Below are 23,879 nucleotides of genomic sequence, written 5' to 3' on the forward strand. Positions count from 1 at the left end.
CCTGCCACTGCGCCGCTCCATGCAGCCCCCACCGCACCCCGCAACCACCACTTCTGTCCAATTTTACCTTATTTTCCACTCAGATGCTCCAGGGGCATGGGTCCAGAAGCAGCAGAGGCTTCTGGTTGGGGGCTGAGGGTGGGAAGGGGGTGGGGGGCTGCGTGGAGATGGGCTACCCTTGTTGCTCAGCCACAGGCTCCCACTGGGTCCTGCTGCCGCTGGCCGCCTGTCATCTTTGACAGGTGGCCACAGGCAGATATAAATTAATTTTCTAAATTTTGTTAAGGTCCCGTGGGCTGGAGGGCTGTATTTTGCCCACCCCTGTCCCATAAACTATCTGATTCAGATTAGTTTTCATCCCAGATCAATCTGGATCAGGCAAAGCAAGATCTTAAACATCCAAAGCAAGTGCCATAGCCATGATGTATGCACTCTATTTCATTAAAACTTTGTCAGAACTGATCTGTATCAATGAAGTGTCTTCACTCTGACAAAATGATATTTTTTAAAATGATGTTGAAAGTGCTCTAGTCAGTTCTAGTTGCTCTTTCCATCCTTATTTCAGCTGATGGTAATGAGAAACAGCTGAAGTATATAGACTGCATCTATCCAAAGTTTTTTCTGCCAAGAATTTCACATCATTACTACCAGTTGTTCAGCTCTGGTAGACAGCTACAGACATTTAAGCTCTGTGTCATCCAGTAGTGCTCAGAGATGCAGTATCGGCAGATGTATGGACAGGAAGAAAGATCCAGCTAAAAGTCCCACTGGGCAAGCGTGGTTAGGGCACAGCACTTTCTTAACGAATGGCACACAAGAAAGTGATGTGGCTGCCATCATATATGGCTACCTTTGATTCCACAGCCTGAATGACCGAGTACCCATTTACAGTTAAAAATTGTTGTGAGGGGGACTTACTGCATGGCAAGCCGACCCACTGTAACTATGTTGTCTGCCTACTGTGTCTTGTGGCAAGTGGAATCTAAACTGGAATGAATAGTTTATCCCTAAATAAAACACAAATGAACTAATCACAGAATACTGGCTTGATGCACACTGACTCGCTCACACCTTTTAGCTTCATATAATAGTTTAATTTGCATATACCTTATGATGCACAATTTAAAACATCATTGCTCTAACTAGCATATCTCAAAATTGCCACGACTAATGGAAGTAGATCCAGAGATAGCAAGAAGGGGACAGCCTTCAACAGCGGCCCTGGATTTTAGGAGGGCAGACTTCAACAAGCTAAGGAGGATAGTTGGAGAAGCGCTGAGGTCCCGGGGGGGTGGGGAGCCAGGTGTCCAAGGAGAGTGGTCGCTCCTTAAGGAGACGATCCTCCAAGCCCAAAGGAAGGTAATCCCAACGAGGATCAAAGGGAGCAGGAGAGCACACAAGCCTCTGTGGCTCACCAAAAGAATCCGGGAAGGTCTCCTTGCTAAAAAGGAGGCTTATACCCAGTGGAAAGCAGGGGTCATCACCAGGGAGGGCTATTCTGTAGTTGCTCGGGGATGTAGGGGGGCAGTTAGGAAGGCCAAGGCAGAGATGGAACTGGGACTGGCTTCCCAGATAAAGGACAATAAGAAGTTTTTTTTTAAATACATAGGGGGTAAAAAGAAAGTCCCGGGTAATGTGGGGCCCTTGCAGGATGACATGGGTAACGTGGTCGTCACACCAGACGGCAAAGCTAACATGTTTAACGATTTCTTTGCCTCCGTCTTCCTAAGTAGGGACCAAAACAGCCACCTCCCTGCTGGGCCCCCCTCAGGCCCTGGGGGAGGCACACCTGGGCCACGGGTTAGTGAGGATTTAGTTACGGAGCTTCTGGAGGGGTTGGACGTATTCAAGTCAGCCGGCCCGGATGATCTCCACCCTAGAGTTCTAAAGGAATTGGCCGAGGTCATTGCAAGTCCCCTGGCACAACTTTACGAGCACTCGTGGTGCTCTGGTGAGGTACCGAAGGACTGGAAGAGGGCCATCGTGGTCCCCATCTTCAATAAAGGCAGGAAGGAAGACCCGGGAAACTATAGGCCAATTAGTCTCACCTCGATGCTAGGCAAGCTGTTCGAAAAAATTATGCTGGCACACATCCAGGAGGGGCCAGCAGGAGACTGCATGCTTAGGGGCAACCAACATGGGTTCATCAGTGGCAGGTCCTGTCAGACCAACCTGGTGGCCTTTTACGATTAGATCACCAGATCATTAGATGCAGGGGTAGCAGCGGATATAGTCTTCCTGGACTTCCGGAAGGCTTTTGACACTGTCTCTCACCCTGTTCTCATTAAGAAACTAGGGGGCTGTGGTGTAGGCACCCACACAGTCAAATGGATCGCCAACTGCCTGGAGGGCCGCACCCAGAGGGTGATAGTAGACGGGTCCTTCTCAACCTGGAAGGACGTGGGCAGCGGGGTTCCACAGGGCTCGGTCCTCGGGCCCACACTGTTCAACATCTTCATCAGCGATTTGGATGAGGGGGTAAAAAGCACCCTGTTCAAATTTGCTGATGACACTAAGATGTGGGGGGACGTGGGAACATTGGAAGGATGCAACAGGCTACAATCTGACCTAGACAGGTTACAAGGGTGGGCGGACGAGAATAGGATGGGTTTCAACACAGACAAGTGCAAGGTGATGCACCTTGGGAGGAACAACCGGCACCATACCTACAGGTTGGGGAACTCCCCTCTTGTCAGCACGGAGGCGGAAAGGGATCTGGGAGTGATCACTGACTCCAAGATGAACATGGGCCGGCAGTGTGGAGAGGCAGTAAGGAAGGCCAACCGCACCTTGGCATGTATCCACAGATGCATCTCGAGCAGGTCCAAGGAGGTGATACTCCCCCTCTACGCAGCACTGGTCAGGCCGCAGCTGGAGTATTGCGTCCAGTTCTGGGCGCCGCACTTCAAGAGGGATGTCGACGGCATCGAGAGGGTCCAGAGGAGGGCCACTCGTATGATCAGGGGAGAACAGGGCAGGCCCTATGAGGACAGGCTGCGGGACCTGAACCTGTTCAGCCTCCAAAAGAGAAGGCTGAGGGGGGATCTTGTGGCCTGTTATAAACTAGTCAGGGGGGATCAGCAGGCATTGGGGAAGTCACTGTTTCCCCGAGCACCGCCAGGAGTGACCAGGAATAACGGTCACAAGCTGGCAGAGGGTAGGTTTAGGCTAGATATCAGGAGGCGCTACTTCACGGTCAGGGCGGTTAGGGTCTGGAACCAGCTTCCAAGAGAAGTGGTGCAGGCTCCTACCCTGGGGGTGTTTAAGAGGAGGTTAGATGAACATCTAGCTGGGGTCATTTGACCCCAGTGCTCTTTCCTGCCATGGCAGGGGGTCGGACTAGATGATCTGCTCAGGTCCCTTCCGACCCTACAAACTATGAAACTATGAAACCATTAGGAAAAAAAAAAAGCTGTTTATGGACAAGGGTTTGTGAGGATTACAGGCCTGATTCTGAAAGGTGCCAGGCAACTCCTGTGAAGTACCGAGTACCCTCAGATCTTACTTGAGTTAATGGTTATTCTACCTAATGACATTTTTATTATAACTGAACATGACTAAGTTAAATGACATGGCAGTTTGTGTACAGCAGGGAAAAAAAGTGCATTCAGCACTATGAACATAATTTTCCTGGTCTCCTGTGATCACTATAACTAAAATTTTTACAATTCACACATTTCACATATTTTGTAGCTTTGGAGCATAAACGGCATTGGAATGTTCAACCTCTGGCCAGCAGACCAAATGTGACCCATAGAACACGAGGTATCCAGCCCATGGGGTTCTCCACGGATCAGGACATTTGGTGGCAGGGGAGTGGTGGCAATAAATACAGCCAGCCTCCCTCCCTCCCCTGCTGCTAAACTCTCAAACCCTGAGGCCTGTGCAGCAGGTTGGGGCCCGATCATGCCCCTCCTCCCCTCTCCCCTGCTGCTGGATGAAGCCAACCTACACCCTCTTACCTCCCAGGCTGGATGAAGCCATCCCACACCCCCTGTGGTGCTGCACTGGGACAGGGTCAAGCCCCTTCCTCCCCCGCTGCAGGGCTAGGTCACAAGCCCCCTTCTGCCTGTGGGGCCGGGCTGGGGTTGGGCCATGACCCCCTCCTCCCTGAGGGGCTAGGTTGTGGCTGGGCCATGCCATCTTCGCCCCTTGCCAGGCTGTGTTGAGGCTGGGCCATGCCCCTTTCCCTCACCCCCTCTCCTACAAGGTTGGATCACACCCTCTCCCTCCCCGCCACAGGGCCAGGTTAAAGCTAGGATGCCTCCTGCCTCACTCTGCAAAGCTGAACAGGGCCCTGCTATGACTGCCCCATGCCAGATCGGGACCATCAGCCACATCTGGCTTGCAGATGGCCTGGATTCACTGGCCAGAAAGTTCTAGCCCATCTTGCAGGATCTGACTAGATGCATACTAAAATAATAGTAAACGACAAATGGAAAAAAGTACTTAATTTTTTTAAAGGTTAGATTCTCTATAATGAAATTAATAATGATAATCAGCTTTCACATCTTGATAAAACACCAGAACTGGCCAAATGTTTCCAATGTTTTTTCTGGGATTAGTATTACTATGATGGTGATGACGAAAACAAAGTTAGAATGGTTATCATTATGTTTCTTTTCTGCTAGATTGCTAAAAATATTCCAAGCAAATTTACTGGTAACAATTTACTTTGACATATATTGAATATCATATTATAACATAACGGGGGGGATGGGAAATCAAAATTGCTTACACAAGTTTATTCACTCATTTATCCAATGAAGATATAAAAATGTATTATGCAATCTACGTATCCAATCAAATATTTCTAATTATTGGATACCTCTAGTAAACTGCTTCTGAAGAAACCATAAGCCAACACCAATCTAGCAAACAGCTCTGAATTAAAAAGTACAAGAAAATCATGATCTAGCTTAGATAATTCATGAATAAAAAGATTCAAAATTTAACAAATCATTTATCCATTTTTAAATAACTACTGACTGTGGACTATGCTGGACATAGTATAGCGATTTTATAAGCATTCCTCTCTCCCCAGTCTCAAAAGTTAAAGAGAGTTTATAAAAACTTCAGTCCATATAATAGAGTTTATATAAATTTACAGAACATTCTTAAACTATTAAATCTATTGTCAGCATAACTAAATTAAAGAAATGTTAACCCTAACTATGCCAATATAGTGGAGATGCAAACTATAATATTTATTACATTTTATTTTTATAAAAACTTTGACAATATTTTTTCTTGGAAGAATGCTTCTTACAGCTATACTGTAATCCTCACATAGTTGTCAAAATTACTATAAGAATAAAACAGATGTATGCTGAGAGATGGGGTAATTTCCATCTGTTTTCTCTTCTTTTGTACTTATATCGTGATGTCTTTGGAGCAAGGCATATTTTTTATTCTGTGAACAGCACCTTGTAAAATGAAGTAATGGTCTATGACTAGGGCTCACAGGCACTTCGGTAATATCAATAATAATAATAATAATAATAAAGTATTTCCTTGGGAAAGGCAACTTAGATCTCAAGCAATTCTCAATATAAACACATCTGGAATAACCACTTTTTAAAGCGAACAGTGATAGAAATACCTTCAAACTATTCTTCTGAAGGCATATTTTATGTTTTATTTCTCTGGTTTTTAAATAAATGCGCAAAAGGTCAATGAATGCAGGCAAATCATTTTCCTCTATTTTTATTTATTTTTCCTGTTTTGCAACACAAGGGAAAGGAAACAAATTGATTTTGTAAAGTAAATACTATGGGTAAAATAAATGTTTATTTATACATTATTTCTATAACCTGATATCAACAAATATTGAAATTCAGTTATAAAACTGTCAGTAATACAAAGAAATTGAAATTAATTAAATATAATTGTACAACTCAGATTAAATGATCTAACATTTTGTCAGAATAAGCTTTATTTATGAAGAAAACAATCAGCGTGTACACATGTAATTCACTTCTTTTGAAGAAGAAAGCAAATTGGTTTCAAGTTAGTAGCCTAAGGCATTAGCTGACTTTCCAAAAAGATATTAAACCATTTATATATATGGACCCAGCCTCCAGAACTTTTACTCATCTGAGTAATATTTAAATGCATCAGAAGCGCTTATATGAAAAACAAGAGTAAGGATCACTCTCATGAGCAAAGGCTGGAGATTGGGCCTGAACTGTGCGAATATAAGAAATTCAACAGTATGTATACAACTGCCTTCTTGGCAGAGTGCGTTTCATACTTAGAGACCTTTGGGTTAATAAATATAAAACTTTGAGCCAAATAAAATGATAACAAACTATCATAATATAGTGCCTCCAACTCAGTGAAATGGAACACAAATGAAGAATATAATTGTTTAAATATAGGCAAGTGTTTGCATACTAAAATATAAAACACAGACCTCAGAGTGAAACATTAAAGCCAACATACAGAAGATGTTCAGATTATTCCAGGTACCATTAAAAGCAGACCCCCAACTAAAAACAGGCTGTAAAGGCTTAATATGCACCTCCTAGCTGATGGCCAATTTAGTAATTAGCCCATTCAAATATAGGCATTTGCCCTTGGAAGGAAAAATAAGCACAATGACTGCAGAATTAGTGCCAAAGGGAACAATTCTGGGATGTAAAGTAAACACAGAAATGCTTGATTATATACCTTTGAATATTTACTGCATTTGGACCCGTATGTCATCCTTATAAGTGGATACTAGCTTCATGTGCCCATGGAACCAAAAGCAGAAAGTCGGAGTTCAAATACATCTCTGAAGTGCGCCTCCATTTTTTTGTACATGGCTTCTATCATGATTTATTTAAGTTTCTAATAGCAGTGCCAATCTTAGGCATCTGTTTTCCCATGGGCGTTCAAGGGATTTTTCAGACATGCTGCTCTGAATGCACCTGCTTTCTTCTGACCTGGGCAGCTAAGCAGGGCCTAGCTATATAAGGATGGGAAAGGACCTTAGAAACCCAGGCTTGGCAGAATGGAGCCAGGGATTCATGGGCAAATATACTAGTTTCCAGAAACAGTGAGTTTGGCCTTACTGGTGCTGCTTAGCTTGACAGAAGGCAATGAAAAGAAGGATTTGAGGGATTTTAGCTACTGAACTCCCATTAATACTAGCAGATGAGTGTGGGACATTGTTCACACATCCTCCATAGTTTTTTTGTAAGCTGGCTACAAATTTCCTGGGGAACAATAATTGACCAGTTACTGAAGTTCTACAAAAGGTAAAAACTGCTTTTGTTAAAGCATTCTTGAGCTTCATTTTTCATGTGAAAAAGTCACATTCAACCTGCCACAGAACGTGAAGCACTAACGCTGTTCTGCTTAGGAGCACTTCTCCCTAAGTGCTTTAGTTTTTTATTTTCTTTCCCTTGATTAAGAAAAGGTATCATTTGCAGCTGCTGGCTACTGGTGCTAATGTGTACAGCAGGGATATTTATATTTAAGGACTACTCCTTATGGCCAGATCCATATATATAGGCATATACGGTTTGTGGCACCGCAAACCTCTTTGCAGTGCTACAAACTGCACATGTTGCATGTTGAACCGTGTGCTGTGCAACTGATAAACAGTGCTTGGGCAAAGGATTTCCTGTTCACAAACCCCACCCCCCTGCAAAAAAATGGCACAAAGCATGCTAAAGTGCTGTGCGTGGGACAAATGCGGAGATGAATTGTCTGATCCTCCATCTCCATGCACTGTGCAACCCCGATCGAGGCAATCTGTGCCCCAGTCAGCTGTTCCCTGGCTGGCTGGAGCACCTTGAGACAGGGGAGCAGGCAGCCCTTGTCTCCACGTGCCCCAGTGCAAGGACTCTGCAGGCTCAGGCACGTGGAGACATGGGAGCATCCAGCCCACGGAGCTGCCTGCTCCCCCAGTCTCAAGGCACACTGAGTCTAAGCCAGCCGGAGAATGGCGTGGGGGCTTTGCTCCCCGGTTAGCTGGGGCGCAGAGTGCCTCAGCATGGGGGCTGCCTTCTGACTAGTCCTGCATTGCCCTAGCCAGCCCCTCTGCAGCACATGTAAACCACACAAGCAGGGGCATGCACTGCAGGACAAACTAGCAGCACAAATTTGTGCTGCTGGAGACGTATGCCCATGCTCATGTAGATAGAGCATGTGAGTCTTTTTATAGAAGAGGAAAGAAGTTACATGGGAGCTGTATACTGAAACAAAATTCAAATCCTAATGCTGCAACAGAAAATGGACCACATCATTAAATCACACATATATATTTATTTGTAGTGGACTTAGTGCTCAGTTCAGGTATTGACTTTGGAAGGCTAAGAGGTGACATTTCTCTTTATCCACAAATGTGATAAACACAGGCAGAGAAGTACCTCCCATTCCACTGGCAATTTTTTGTGCCTCAAACTGTGCCAGAAGGACTACTTCTAGAGGTGGTTTCAGTCTCTGCATCCATTTGCCTATCAACAACATCAATACTATATCCACTAATGCCAAATGTGACAGCAGCTTTGCCACAACTTAATGCTAGAAAATAGACTAAGACTAAAAGATCCATTCTGCACACGTGACTTAGAGGACATTTGATAACAGAGGCTTGTCTAAACTTGAAAGTTAAATTGGATTAGAGTGCAACAGTTATCCCTAGATACCTCACTTTGTGGACACTTATTCCAGTTTAGTTAAAGCTTTTTTCATTAACTATTTCTGAACAACTATTTCAATATAACTCCAACTGTAGACAAGCCCTTACTTTCATCCACAACCATAACAGTTATTTTGAATGTACCTGAATTTACTTTAAAATACAGCAGACAGCGTAAAAGTTCATTTTACTTAGTTGAAGGGAATTAAAACTAGACAGGCAGAGGCATCGATATGGAGAACAGCTGAAGGAAGAGAAAGTAGACCTGACATTATTGTACTATTAACCGAGGGCTGTTCAATTTTAGTATGCCAGGGGCTGCACACCATGCAGACAGCACACTACTTTGAGATTCCTGTACTCCCCCCGGTCTCTGTTTGCTACACCAGGGATGTGCAGTTCCCCATCCCCTCCTCCTGTTTGGGAACTTCCAGTGGTCCACAACTCCCTGCCCCCAAGGGAATGGCATTGGTGCATGGTGCCTCTGCCACATGGACAACATAAGGACCCCGCCACATAGCAGCAGGAGTGACAGCTACTGGGGCCCATAGACCACTGGCAGCCCACGAACTGCCATCTTGATTTAAATCCAAGAACTTTTCTGTACCTAAAATCTGTACTAAGAGTGTTCTTTCTTAAAACACACTATTGCAAAGAAGGGGACCAAGATGCCTTTCTTCTTTTTCATCTAAACTTGAATCCGAACTCCACAACATCACTGTCAGCTGACTATAGCCAGCTTTGTAATGTAATAAATGACTGGTTTCAGGTGAAATTAAAAAAAATAGGCAAAGATGAGCCTTCAGCAATTTATTCCAATGCTTTATACAAATGTATCTAGTAATAAAACGTAGGGAAACAAATACTGAAAATATAACATGAAACAAAATTGCTTCAAAATAGAATGCATTGCAAAATTTTCCCTGATGCATTGGTGGAAATAGGTTAAAGGTAAAATATACACACATACATGCACAAAAGGATTTCAATATTCAGTCTGAGTCTAAGTTTCCCATTAAAGTAGTGATATTATGAACCTACTGTGCAACAATTTAATTTAATATGTAATTACACTAAACATGTTTCATGCACTATGCCAGTAGAAAAATAATTATTCATACTATCATATGCCAACAACTAAATACTGCTTCCCACTCAAGCAGGAGAGAACAAGTGATCCTGAGGTTTGTAATCTGTGTTTAGAGTTTAAAGTTTTCTACATGGGTATCACTACCATTGTCTGTGTCTACACAGTCAGCACATAAATGAAGCCAGAAACAAAGACATTGAAAAAGAAATACACATATTAATGTAGTTTTAAACAAAGGAGGCATTTTTCAAAAGGAAGGTGGCCTTAGAGGAGGATTTTCCAGATTTTAAATCTTTATTAGTTTTGAGCATCAAAAATATGCTAAGAGCTTTACAGAAATAAACAGAGTTATGCTAACTGCTCCAAACAGTATCAAATTAGAGAGTTGAAAATGGTGACTTCCTCAAGCTAGACTAATTTTCTTCCCAAGCAGCATAAAATGGTTAGCTTATGCTTTTCTGATTTAATCTATAAGATGTAAATTTCCTAATGTCTAACACTGCATACACGTAAACCAGTCATTCTCAACCTTTTCAGAGTCAGAGTACCTCTCCATCACTTCTTTGAATGTGTTGGTAAACCCCATTGAGAACCACTTTTGGTGGTGTCTCAACTTACCAGTGCTTCAGCACAAACTGCCCTATAGCTTAGGAAGGGCTGTGGCATGTTCCTCCAGCATTAGAGCTCTCCGATAATTCTTAAGCAGGACAGCTTGGGCTGTAACCCTTCCTGGTCCAGCCTCCCCACACTCCTCCTGGAAACAGAAATGTGCAGGTGGAACTGTCCTCTGCACCTCTGTTTCTCAGAGAAGCATGGGGTGGGTGCCGACTGGGACATGCTATAGTCTAAGCCAGCTCTCCTGTTCTATTTAAGAGTTTGAAGAAAGCCCTAATACAGCAGGATTGTGTGCATACTGCAACCCTGTACATGACGCAGTTTCACCTCGTTGCCTATGGTAGCAGCACTTGCATCACAGCACTCCTAGGGTGCCACAGCACCCCAGTTGAGAACCAGTGACATACAGCATAGTGCAAATTCTACCAAGAGAAAATTCAGCTCTCAAACCTACATTCTCTGATTTCAACTCTTACCTTCATTCACATTCTAACCTTAGGTCCTTACACAAAACATATGCATATATATATTTAATTTATATTACTATGTAAAATATACAAAACAGAATATTGGAATCTAGAGGTATAATACATTTCAAATATTACCTCATGCACTTTATTTGCAGTACAAAAAGTATTTAGTGCAGAGTATCCAAGTAAAAGATGTCTTGTGCATAGCCTTAGAAATGCACAACAAAAATAGAGATGTGTAGAGTTAGGGAAAAAAAAATCAACTTTTTTTTTACATGAACCAAACTGAATAATTAAATTTGAAATGGAAAATTAAAAGCTATATAGAATTATTGACAAAACATTTCTGAACTGCTGTATTAGGTGGATGAAGTCTCAATACTACCAAGTGACTGATGACTATAACTAGATTCCTGCACAAAGCACCAAATAAAATTCTGGTGAAGACCACAATTACAGAATGGAAGTAGCGTCTTACTTCGCTGGACACAGACAATGAAGGAATTTGACAGCCACCTTTTCTAGCAGCTATGGAAGCCCTCTAATTTTGCTCATTTTATTAATTCCCTTAGTATCCCACCACAACACTGCAATGCAACTAAAAAATATGCCAAATAGGATTTCCAGATAGGCTTTCCCCTTTGTAGGAATCTAATTCAGAAAGTGAATTTTTCACTTGTATTCAAGGGACTCCCATCAGTTTAGGATGCCTACTCTTATCAGTGCCCATAATCATCACTGGTTATGAATATTGTAAGAGAGACCTAAGATGCACCATTTTGAAAGATGTGAATACACGTGTTAACACTATCCATAAGCAGCAAATGTAGGTATCTCCAGATTGCTGCTTACTGAGCTGTTAATGCTGCTCTATTCTTTAAATAAGGGATTGAAAGCATCTTTTTCTGAATATAGATACAGTAACTAAATTTGTTCTATGTGGGAGTATGTTCCTGATGAGGCTATTTTTGGAGGTTTCAGCATGGATCAGCTATCTCAAAATTATAGTCCTTACTGTCCTTCTCAGTCAGGTCCTTAACATGCACTACAGGAACCTGGAGTCCCAGGGGTGAGAGCCAGACCTATTCCTTCATACCTCTTGATGTGGCCTCTCACTGATGCAGACTTAACAAAAAAAACCAAAGCGTACTCTAGATGTCCTAAAGAATAAAGAAGGCGTCTTCAAGCCACTACTATTACCCTTTTCCTGGCTCCTGAACTAAGGAGTAAGTTGGACAGAGGGGAAGAAAACTTAGTTATAATCCTATAGGTCCTTTAAGGTAGGGAATCAATTCATAGTTTCATAGTTTGTAGGGTCAGAAGGGACCTGAGCAGATCATCTAGTCCGACCCCCTGCCATGGCAGGAAAGAATACTGGGGTCAAATGACCCCAGCTAGATGTTCATCTAACCTCCTCTTAAACACCCCCAGGGTAGGAGCCTGCACCACTTCTCTTGGAAGCTGGTTCCAGACCCTAGCCGCCCTGACCGTGAAGTAGCGCCTCCTGATATCTAGCCTAAACCTACCCTCTGCCAGCTTGTGACCGTTATTCCTGGTCACTCCTGGCGGTGCTCAGGGAAACAGTGACTTCCCCAATGCCTGCTTATAACAGGCCACAAGATCCCCCCTCAGCCTTCTCTTTTGGAGGCTGAACAGGTTCAGGTCCCGTAGCCTCTCCTCATAGAGCCTGCCCTGTTGTCCCCTGATCATACGAGTGGCCCTCCTCTGGACCCTCTCCATGCTGTCCACATCCCTATTGAAGTGCGGCGCCCAGAATTGGACGCAATACTCCAGCTGCGGCCTGACCAGTGCTGCGTAGAGGGGGAGTATCACCTCCTCGGACCTGCTCGAGATGCATCTGTGGATACATGCCAAGGTGCGGTTGGCCTTCCTTACTGCCTCTCCACACTGCCGGCCCATGTTCATCTTGGAGTCAATGATGACCCCCAGATCCCTTTCCGCCTCCCTGCTGACAAGAGGGGAGTTCAAATAATAGAGAGAAAAAGCACAAATTTTCCATTAAGTGTGTCAAAAACAAAAATCATATTTCTGTCAAGAAAGCTACAGTAACTTCTCACTTAACATTGTCCCAGTTAACATTGTGTCACTGATCTATTAGAGACCATACTCGTTTAAAGTCGAGCAACGTTCGGTTATAATGTTGTTTGGCTACTGCCTGCTAGTAGGTAACTACTTTGTGACGTAGGCCAAGCAACGCTCCCACTTCAGTGTGGCAGCCATTGTTGTCTACATTGTGTTGGTAAAAGTATTCCCTGAACATTTTGACTTCATTGTGATTGTATAAATGATTTAAAACTTATACTTGTATTAAATTGTTTGTTTAAAATTATTTAAAACGTTTACTGTATATATATGTAATGTCTTTTGTCTGGTGAAAAAAAATTCCCTGGAACCTAACCCCCTCTATTTACATTAATTCTTATGGGGAAATTAGATTAGCTTAACATCATTTTGCTTAAAGTTGCATTTTTCAAGAACGTAACCATGACGTTAAGTGAGGAGTAGCTGTACAAAAAATGTAGGGGTTTGGTGTTTTTTTTTTTTAAACTGCTATAATCTTTGACCAGTCAAAAATATTCAGTCAATTCAATGGTCAATTGACAATATTTGACCAGTCAATTGACTGACTTGCCAACCTACGTGGAAGGTATTCTTTGCATCACTTATGTACAACTTACTAGAATAACAAAGAAACAGACCCACAAACTGCTGATGACTCCTGTTTTCTCTTGATAAGGTTGTGACAACTAATTTCCTTACTGATATTTCTAATATACAGAGTAACTTTATCAGATGTAGTTCTTTCTTGTAAGTAATTTTATAGCTTTGCAATGGTTTCAGACACTTAAACTGTAAAATAAACTTGAGTAACTGCTAATTAGAACTACAGAATTATTCCAAGAATTCTGAAATAATTAAAAAAGTGAAATAGTAACTGTTAAAATTTAACTTTATATTTTAAAGTAGGCATCAGCAGCTCAAATAGGAGCAGTTAGAATTAGGGATCACACACTCCTGCATCACTGTTTTTGCCTTTCAAAAGGTCTGGTGGAAAGGAAGTTCTACTACTAGGTCGGTCATCTTGTTACCACCATCTTGATCAATCTAGTAGTAGAACTCCCTTTCCACCAACAAGTCAGACTGGGTGAAAGGAATACAGTGCAAACTAGCTACCAGTAGGGGCTAGAGGCAACTGCAGCCAAGAAGTCAGGAGCAGCTCCTTCCAGGCTGGTAGGTTCCTTCTTGTAGAAAGAAACAAGCTTTATTCAAGAGTCTTCCCAATGTAATAGGGGTAGAATAGTCTCCCCTTATAAGCAAAGTCCATGGGCAGATTTACTAGGGCTATGCAAAGCTTCGGTAGCGGATTTGATTTGGAGGAGATTCAGCCTGGTTTGGCAGCTGAATCTCTGAATCAAATTGGGAGAACCATTAAAAGGTCTGGATCAAATCAGAAGCCTCTGAATCGATTCAGAGAGATCTGGAGATTCAGAAGGCTTGCAGCAAGGCCTCATGCCCTCATGAGGGGCTACCATCCTTCCTGTTTTCATCCCTCTCTGCCTTAACACACACAAGTGATATGAGTTTTGCTTTCAACAATTTGAGGTGCACTTTCACAGAAACCCTGCACCTTGATAGGACCCATATCTCCTTCAAACTTGACAGACTTCATGCCCTTAGAAGGGGCTACCATCCCTGCTGTTTTCATCCAAATCTGTAAAAGAATGACAAAGTTATAGGTATTTTAGTGATTCTCCATTATAGTATATGGCCAAAGCTCTGAATCTGAATCAGGACAGTGATTAGAATCACCGAACTGAATCACCATCCCTCCAAATTGGCCAAATCCAAAGCAAATACTTGCTGCTTCACACAGGCCTAATACTTACATATGTAAGCGCTGCAGCACTGACTGGGCACTTTGAAAAGCTCCTGATGCTGCAATGCCTGCAGTTGTAGAAGTGGCGAAATGTCCATCAGCACTGAGAAAATGGTGGTGGAATGCTTTTGAACTGAAACTCAGAGGTGTTTTAGTTCAAAAATGCACCGCCATTTTTTGCCTGCTGACATTCATTTTGCTGCTTATACAACTGCACACAGCACTGTGCAGTTCGCATCAGCTCATGTGTGGAGCAGACTCAATTAATCAAGTCTGCTCCAAAGCGGAAGATCTCTGGTGTGTTGTGGGACAAAAAGGTATATGTATAAATGCCCTTACTGAAGTCACTTCACAGAAACTACTGCAGCCTCAGGATGGCAGAAACGAACTGCTTCCATTCTGCTCTTCAGCAGGACAGAGTGTATTAGAGCAGCGAATCATCACAGCCAAGGATCCAATGTCTGTATCTTGTTTTCTTCCTTAGCTTTTCTTACTACAGTGTGATAAGCACTCCTCTTGTTCCCTACAAACTGGAACTAAAGTAGCTCTCTTTCAGTTTTCTATGGTCCTTCTGCATGAGCTGACACCGAGATAATCACTAATTACAACTTAATGAGGTCACGTATGTTAGGACAGTAGCCTGTTTTAGAGATAATTACAAATATCTTTGAACCCTTAGGGCACGTCCAGACAAGTGTGCACGTGCCTCTTGCAGCATCTGAAACCCCTTTGAGATGCTGCAAGAGGAGGTGCCAGAACAAAAAAACATTCCCCCCACACTACAACTTTCAGCACAGGGGCAAAATTAGATACCTGGATAACAGGGGTCAACCCCCACAAAAAAAACCTGGGCAATAAAAGCACGGCAGGGCACGGTCCCCCAACCATGCCGCAAGGCAACTGGAGGCTCGGTTTTGCACAGAGATGCTCTAGTAGCCAGCCAGAGCATCTCTATGACTGGCCCTTGCCCTAGTGCTGAAGCACACTACCTGCCCATGCAGGGCAAGCAGCAGTACAGGCTGCAGAAGGGACCTGGACCCAGCTCTGTGCCAGGTAAGTAGGGAGGTTGGGATAGCTGGAGGGGGGGAGAAGACTATGGGGCCCCCTGGCCTGGCCCCAGCCTCTCGCTCACTCCATTGTTTCCTCAGCTCCCCGATCGTTTCCCCAGCTGTTTCCCCTGCTCACCAGCTCTCCCCTGCTCCCCTCATTTCCCCTGCTCCCTGATCATTTCCCGTGCTCTCCCCAGCTCTCCCCTCATTTCCTCTGCTCCCCAATCACTTCCCCTGCTCTCTCATTTCCCGTTCTCCCCAGCTCCCTGATTGCTTCTCCATCCCTGCACAGCTCAAGCTTACCAGCAGTGGCAGCGGCAATTTGGGTGCTTGGAGCCTTGTGGCACAGCCTTCCCATGTTGTGTGGGGCAGCAAGGATTGGCACCAGCTGCCTGACACTACACTGCTGCATCACATGGGTGTGGCCTGGCTCGGCAGGGCACCATGTGGCGCCACATGCTATCTGGCAGCTCAGGGTTGCTCCAGCTGTCACCTGGGCCCAGCACCGCTCTGGGATATGTACTTTTAATTATTTCTGTCTCTAAGGGTGCTGTTGGATGTGAGATTGGAGCTGGGGACTGATTCTAATTGCACCATTACTTTAACAAGACCCTTGCAACCCAAATGTGGCTTGCCAAGTTCCCGTCAGGGGCAGCCAAGGGATTATGCCCCCACCATGGAGATTAATGTTGCACACATGGCATCCCAGCCTGCCACAGACCAGCCCAGCATGCTAACTTCCTTGCCCTGCAGCTTCCACAGAAGCTTGCCCTTCAGAAGCTGCAGGGTAAGGCTCTCATGGTAAGTGCCAGGTTGCAGGAACTGTGGGGCAAGGGTCTTTACAGCAGGTGGTTGGGTTCATGGGTTGCAAGGGAGCTTCGCTCGCCATGACCTGGCAGATTAACTGCTTTTTTCTGCAGCTCCTGCAGGGGCTTCTGGGCAAGGCATCAAATGTGCTGGGTCACCTGAAAAAATCCCAGGCACACAGACTGCAAGGCCAGGAGGGACCCCCTTGCAAGCCATATACCCAGCACCCCTTGTCAGCCCAGTTCCAATGCTAACCATCACACGATTGTCAGCATCAGGACTGGGTGCCCCCGGCTGAGTTCTGAACCTAAGGCTGCACCTGTCCTAACGCTGATGCTGCTTATGGATAAATCTGCAACTGACTGTTGGAATCAGGATGGGGCAGTTCCAGGTAGGATATGCCACACATTCAATTTATGGAACCACACAAACCAGCCACAAAGATGCTCTACACTACATTACATGTAGAACATCTTTGTGGATAGTGTTCTATTAAATGGAAAACTCATTGGCTGAATGCATGGCATGTTGATATTTATGGTATGATTAAAATGTTAACCACATCATAAATGTAACATCTGCTATGAGACATTAAAAAAAAAAAGAAAAGAAAAGAGTGTAATGTATTATATACTGCTGACAACTAAAACACTAGGGCACAGGTACTTTAAAATGTATCAGGCATTTGTACACATTTGCACTGCAGCATTGGGTGCTTTTAAAAATGCCTGGTGCTGCAGAGCATACAGTTGTATAAGTGGCAAAATGCATGCAAGTACTAAGAAAAGCGGCAGCAGCATGCTTTTAAACTAAAACATATCTAAGTTGTTTTAGTTCAAAAGCACTCTACCACCATTTTCTGCATGTTGATGCACATTTTGCCACTTATACAACTGCACAACACAGCACAGTGCATGCCAGTTTGTGTGTGGAGCAGGCTCAAATAATCGAGTCTGCTTCAATCCAGTGGATCTCCGGCACATGGTAGGATGAAAAGGTATGTGTATAAATACCCACAGGCTGCTTACAAACATGGGGGGAAAAAGCACTTTACTTTCAGCTTGGCGTGCCCCTGCACCGAGCACAGCAGAACCATGGCATTACTTTGACTCTGCTCACCCAATGTCTGCATAGTGTGCTTCAGCAGGGCGTTTTGGCACTTTTATCTAATGCTTGATTGAATCAGCTATTAGATAAAAGTGCCAAAAACACCGCTGGAGCACCCAATCTATACAGATCCTGTTGAGCCAGGTTAAAATACCACAATTCCTCTTCCAGTAAATTAAGAGATCCCAACAGTAAGCACCTTCATTATGAAAATGTTTAATATGTACAGATGCATTAAAATAAGAATACTTTTATTTCCTAAATAATAGAGCTGGAATATAAGCTAAAGGCTAAGTTTACTTTGTGGTTGCAAAAAAACTAATATATATAGTATAGTATTATATTAAGCCCTATATAATTGAAGATGGACAGACTACGCCCATATATATATAAAAGGCTTAGCCTGTCCATCTGTCTGTCTGTTTGTAATACTTTTTAAAGGTGCCAGGAGCCCAGCGTGACAGGGAGGGCAGAGGGGGGGACCAGGTGAGGAAAAGTGGAAGCCAGGCTCCTGGCTACTGTGAGAAGACAATTAGATGCACAACACCATCAAGAAAGGAGCCTCACAGTAGCCAAGAGCCCAGTTCCCTCTTTTCCTCAGCTGGCTCCTCCCTCTGCCCTCCCAGCTGTACCAGGCTCCTGGCATCTTTAAAGAGCATTACGGACAGACAGACACACAGACAGATGAACTAAGCCCTGAGGACCAAGCTACACGAAGAAGGCGGCTGGACTTAGTGACATCAAGAGCCGTGCAAATGTGTCCCAAGAGGAGGCTATTATGAGGAGACAATTAGATGCACAACACCATCAAGAACACTGTGCAAATGATTCACAAGAGGAGGCTGCTGTGAGAAGACAATTAAATACACACGTAATCAGGAAAACCATGCAAATCAGTCCCAAGAAAATCCTGCTGTGGGAAGACAATTAGATGCACAATGCCATCAAGGAAGACACCATTCAACTGTCATTCTTGACGGGCAATTCACTAGTAAGACATATGTATATACCATAATTTGTAATAATGTCACATTTTATCATATTTTAGTAAATTCAGAAATACTATAAGAGGCCTATACACAGAGTTTTATATGCTGGCAAGAATGATGCACATTATCTTCCTTCAAGTCACAAGATAACCTATGTTTCTGCAATGTAATGGAGTTAATGTTTCTGATTAGGACAGAGTTAACTTAAAAAAATCACATCTATTGCTATAATGATCCTGTGAGCCAAAGATTCAAAATATATTCCTTATGTTTTTTGGTTTACTTTGTACATTTGAGAGAACTTTGCATATAATCACTTGGTTGCACGTGTCTTTAACTTGGCAATGGAGCACAGAAATACATTTTTCAACATGAAAGTAAAACTAAAAAAGTCCAAACATTGCTGGGGAAACTCAAGTGTAGCCACAGGACTTTTGTTTCAAGATGACAATATGTCTTTAACACTATTGGTGTCTGGATAATCTTTTAGGTTGCTTACAGCTGTGTAGCACAGTACAATGTGCCTGAGTTCCATGGCATCCTATGAAGGTGAAAATAAGCATGGAAAATCCCAGTACTGGTTTAGAAGGGTTATTCCTTTGTGAAAATACCCAATTATCTGTAAGATGCTTCAGATTTCCAATCCCAAAGCACTTGGAGATCATGGCTCTTGCAGATCTACTCTTTTAAGCCTCCATTCAGCACAAACTTAAGAAACACTTATCTTGGTTGGTTTAAAGAGGGATGATTCTGCCTTGAGCAGGGGGTTGGACTAGATGAATCCTGAGGCCCCTTTCAGCCCTACTTTTCTAAGATTCTAAGAAACTTATTCACATGCATTACTAAGTAGGTGAGTAATTGCAGTCTCTTCAGCAGAATTATCCAATCGTTTAATTACAATTCTGATGTATTTAAGTTCCTGACAAATCAAAGCTTTGAAAAGTATTAGCAAAAGTTTATCTTTTGTTTAAAATGTAAACTCTTTAACGACAAGCACTCCATATTTGCTTTAGAATTTTGTTCCTTGTTATAGAACACATGATTTGCAGTGTATTATAAAGGACAGAGAAAGAAAGAAGAGATGGAGTTTCTCTTAGAAGTGATACATCTGTCACACCACTGAGGGCCTGTCCACAACACGAGTGCACATCTATTTTGGAATAATTAAGAATGCCTATTTTTAATTGGCTTCATCCGTCTGGATTAAGCCAGGAAAAAGCACTCTTTCCCCCCCCCAATAAATGTGTCCACGCCTGGAGTTAGGTTCAGAATGGTTCCTACACTTGATATTTACACTCTACCTTATTCTGCAGTGACCTTCATTTAGAGACAAGCCCTGAGGCACTTGCTCAAAGCAGCATGGGAAAGGCTGCACAACCAAGGCCAAGCTTACACCATTTCATGGATAAAGAGGAATTCAGTCTACAGGTATAAATAAATATCATTTTAAAGGAGTTGTTTCCTTGTGTGATGCAAGTTTGACAATATAATAGAAACTCCTTGATTATTCTTCATTATTACCTGGAAGCACTGTGGCCAATTTTCCTTTCATTATGATGAATAAAGCATGTTAGTAGTCCTGTTTTCTTCACTAGGATCACATACTCTACAATTTGCTTATTTATGATGTATAAAAGAAGACTTGAGAGTGTAGGGTTTTTTCCCCCTAGTTTTCCTTTTACCTTAGAAACATCAGAAATGTTAAAGTCTGGTCTTTCCTTGTTTTGCTGGAAGACTTCTTGGAGGTATACAATATTGTGCTGAGCATTTTGTCCATTACTTGAAGGGGCACGGTATTGAACTGTAACCAGAAATGTCCTTCCTTCCAAAGGATTTATCAGTCTTTTAAATTAAACATAAGCAAGCAAAAGTTAAAGCTCTGAACTCACTGAATACAATTTAGGTTTTACTTTACTAGAAAATATGATGTGATAATTCAATGGATTTTCTAGTTACTACAGGTAGTTCTAGACAGAAACTAAATTCCAAACTCAAGAGGCAAGTAGAAAAAGAGATCCTTTAGTTTGAACAACAAAAATGAAACAAAAGTCAATTCTGACCTTCTTTATAAGAAATAAGAGGAGTAAAATTCTTTCTCCATCTTTTTTATACTCCATCTTTCAAATTCTGTTATGCTTCATGCAAACTGCAGAATAAGGCTATACTATTCACCTACTTGAACAATTTCAAAGGCACTGCATCCATCATAAGCCAATCCCATTCCACTTGCAATTAAAAACAAGCTCAGAAACATTCCTTAAGGAAAAAGAAAGATAAAAAATCAGATGCACCCTGAGGAGTGAAATTATACAATAGAAAAAAATGGTATTTTAAAAACATCAATGTTTGTAAACACCCACTGTCTGACGCTGTACTCTATAACTGGACATTAATGTTAAATTCTTAGTTACAATGAGTACATATTACTTGTAGATAAAAGCATAATAAAAATAAATTTCGGATGGGGGGGAGGGGAAAAACTGCCAAAAGAAGTGAGTACTCCCAAAATAATACCAGGGCTTTCACAGAACCACTTTAGGGCAGACATCTGTCAGCTGAAAAAATGTAAACATTTAAACACATCTAAGCACCTCCAATTTCCTGAAACAAAAACTGAATGGAGGCACCTAGCTGGAAATCACATGGTGACATCTACGTGTGAACAACAGACATCTGTGCACTTGTCTTTGGATCTGGAATTTTCTAAAAGATTCTGTAAAATTTAAAATCAGAAGAGTTTTATAAAGCATAGAAAATGTTCTTCCCTTGTTTTGTGAAATGACTTGTAAAACATCGGTATGGGTATGAAGAGTCAGAAGTACTAATTCAAGATCCATGGAGGTGGTTCATCAATGGTTTGAGGTAGTCCTCTTCTAGAGTGGACATCTATTTACTGCATCAATTCTGGCATCCTTTGCTGGTCTTCTGTAGAGCAATAGCTTGCTGTTGAATGAAATGTTTTGCCTGTTTTTCCAGTGGACAATCAGAAACAATACAGGACAATATGTTCTGAAGGCAGCAATAATGGAGGAGATCCCAAATGACAGACCACATTTGGTGGTCTGTGTTCACTAGTAGTGGATAAAATGTGTAAGTTATACAAATATGATCATATACTGCAAATATCAATCCAAAGTAACACTGACAACTTTAGGGAGGAAAGGATGTCTCAGGCAAGTGCTAACTGTGGAAGAAAACCATAGAATTTATCTCTGACTTCAACATCTATTTACTCCAGTCTTAGCAGTTAAGGAAATTTAGATTACTGGGACTTACTGTTTTAATGAAAAAAAAATAAGCATCTCAGTTTCTAATACATTATCCTGAGTAATACTGTTATAGTACTTCATAGTATTTAATGTGATAAGCAGATGTATCACAAGCCAACACAAAGTTGACCATAATAGTCTAGATATTTGAAAAGAAAATTGCTCTACAGTTTTCTACACATTATCAGTTATGACAGTAAGCACCTGCACCAAATTTTATATCCAGGAAGAAGCAGGTAATTTTCTTTTTGTTTCTGATACAACTTATGTGGTGAATTTTTGTAGATATCTGTTATGTCATTTAGGTAGAGCTACAAAGTATCTCTGCACTTCATCTGTTCAATGTGGAGTTACCTCTTCTCATCAGACACATCAAAATTTTAAAATAGCTTCTAAGTCATTGCCAACAAAAAAGAGGGGGAAAAGTGTCTTTCAAACTACTCCGATCTTACAGAAGCATCAGCAATTTTTCAGGTAGACCATTATAGATCAAATCAATAAACTGTATGATGCAGACCAAAACCGAAATGTCACAAAGTAGAATAAGGGAGAGAGAAAAAGAGAGAAAGCATCCCTCGTATTCCTAGCACTAAATATTAAAACTTAACTTTTATTTGAACATTAATATAATTTATCATAAAAATGCTCTTTTAAAGGGCATTGCAGAGTAAGGTTTTCATTTTCCACTAATTTAAGCCACGTATCTGGCTAGCATTTAAAAACATGCAATGCAACCAATTAACAAATCGTAAAACAAGTAGTAAGTACAGACTAACAACAGCTTCCCACCAAATATATTATTTTATATATTATCCATTCCATTTGGATAATTAACATTTTCCCCTATTTTATAGGAGAGTTTATATTTTTCTTTAAAAAAAGAAAGTCATCACAAATTCACAGGAAACACTGTCAAATGAATTCAATTACTGCATATGTAGTGAGTCACTGAGTGAAACTCTTTTTTATGAGCACACGAGGAAAGCTGGCATTCAGTTCTAGCACAACTCTATTATCAATTTGTGAACAGAAGGACACATCAAGTAAAGAAAGATCTTTACAAGACTCCAGCAATTTTCTTAAAGATGTAGGGCTTACCATCCTCGTCCCTGTTTAAAAAGAAGATAGAAAAGAAAACCTCAAAAAGTTAATGTGAATCAAACCTTTGTTTTAAACCTACCACTATACAATATAGGAAGAAAACTGCTACTGTACTACAAACATCATTATCTCGGCTATATTTCAGAAGGGCCCCTTTTGGGGCAATATTTTGCATTTTTTTCCTACAGAAGATCTGTGGGATTTCCATAACTTCAATTATATAGAGAATTATCCTAAGTTACTTAGGAAAATGGGATTTTTTTTTCTTGGTTCTGGCAAAGCTTTCCAACTAGTGCAAATGGTCATACCAGACCTGTGTCTGTCTTGCCCCTATTGTCTGTGATAAACTGGCACACATAGGGCTACATAGTATTAGGACCCACTGTAATTTCAAGAAGTGCACTAGGCCTCACTGACTTCAGTGGAAAATGAAGTGCAATTCAAAAAAATATGGAGAACAATCCACCAAAGGATTATTTTAAAGGGTGCCTTGAGCCTTCACAACAGACACTGAACCGTAACAGAAATGCACATTTTTTATGGCCAACTGCCCCACTGCTGCAGTGATTAACCTCTGTCAGTGGTTTACGACGTGACAGGAACCATGTCCTACAGTTATACAAAGGGGTTTACTTAATTAGTGGTTTTACAGTTTTCACAAAAACCACAAAAAATGGCATTGTCTGTAACGCCCGGGAAATCTTGCATTGGCCATGATTTCCCACAACATTAACCTAAAAAAATCCCCCAAAACAGAGTACTATTCATAAAGGATGCTGTTTTAGAATGTCCCAATACTTTCTCTGATACAAAGACGACACAACAATCACTGAAGCCATAGATCAGTGATTG

The 23,879-nt window shown here is 42.0% G+C and overlaps 1 protein-coding gene across 5 annotated transcripts in view; it reads right to left on the reverse strand.

Moving 5' to 3' along the window:
* Positions 1-5,693: 5,693 nt before the first annotated feature.
* Positions 5,694-23,879, reverse strand: part of FBXL4 (F-box and leucine rich repeat protein 4) — a 152,486-nt gene continuing 134,300 nt past the window's right edge. For all 5 annotated transcript variants that reach the window (XM_090037134.1, XM_090037137.1, XM_090037136.1 and 2 more), the window contains one exon: positions 5,694-23,035. In XM_090037134.1, the coding sequence (XP_089893260.1) occupies positions 22,872-23,035 (164 nt within the window). In that variant the 3' untranslated portion in view covers positions 5,694-22,871. The remainder of the gene's footprint in view (positions 23,036-23,879) is intronic.

Source organism: Crocodylus siamensis, chromosome 1 (assembly GCF_052110815.1).
Source record: "Crocodylus siamensis isolate JL-2025a chromosome 1, ASM5211081v1, whole genome shotgun sequence".
Taxonomy (NCBI): Eukaryota; Metazoa; Chordata; order Crocodylia; family Crocodylidae; genus Crocodylus; species Crocodylus siamensis.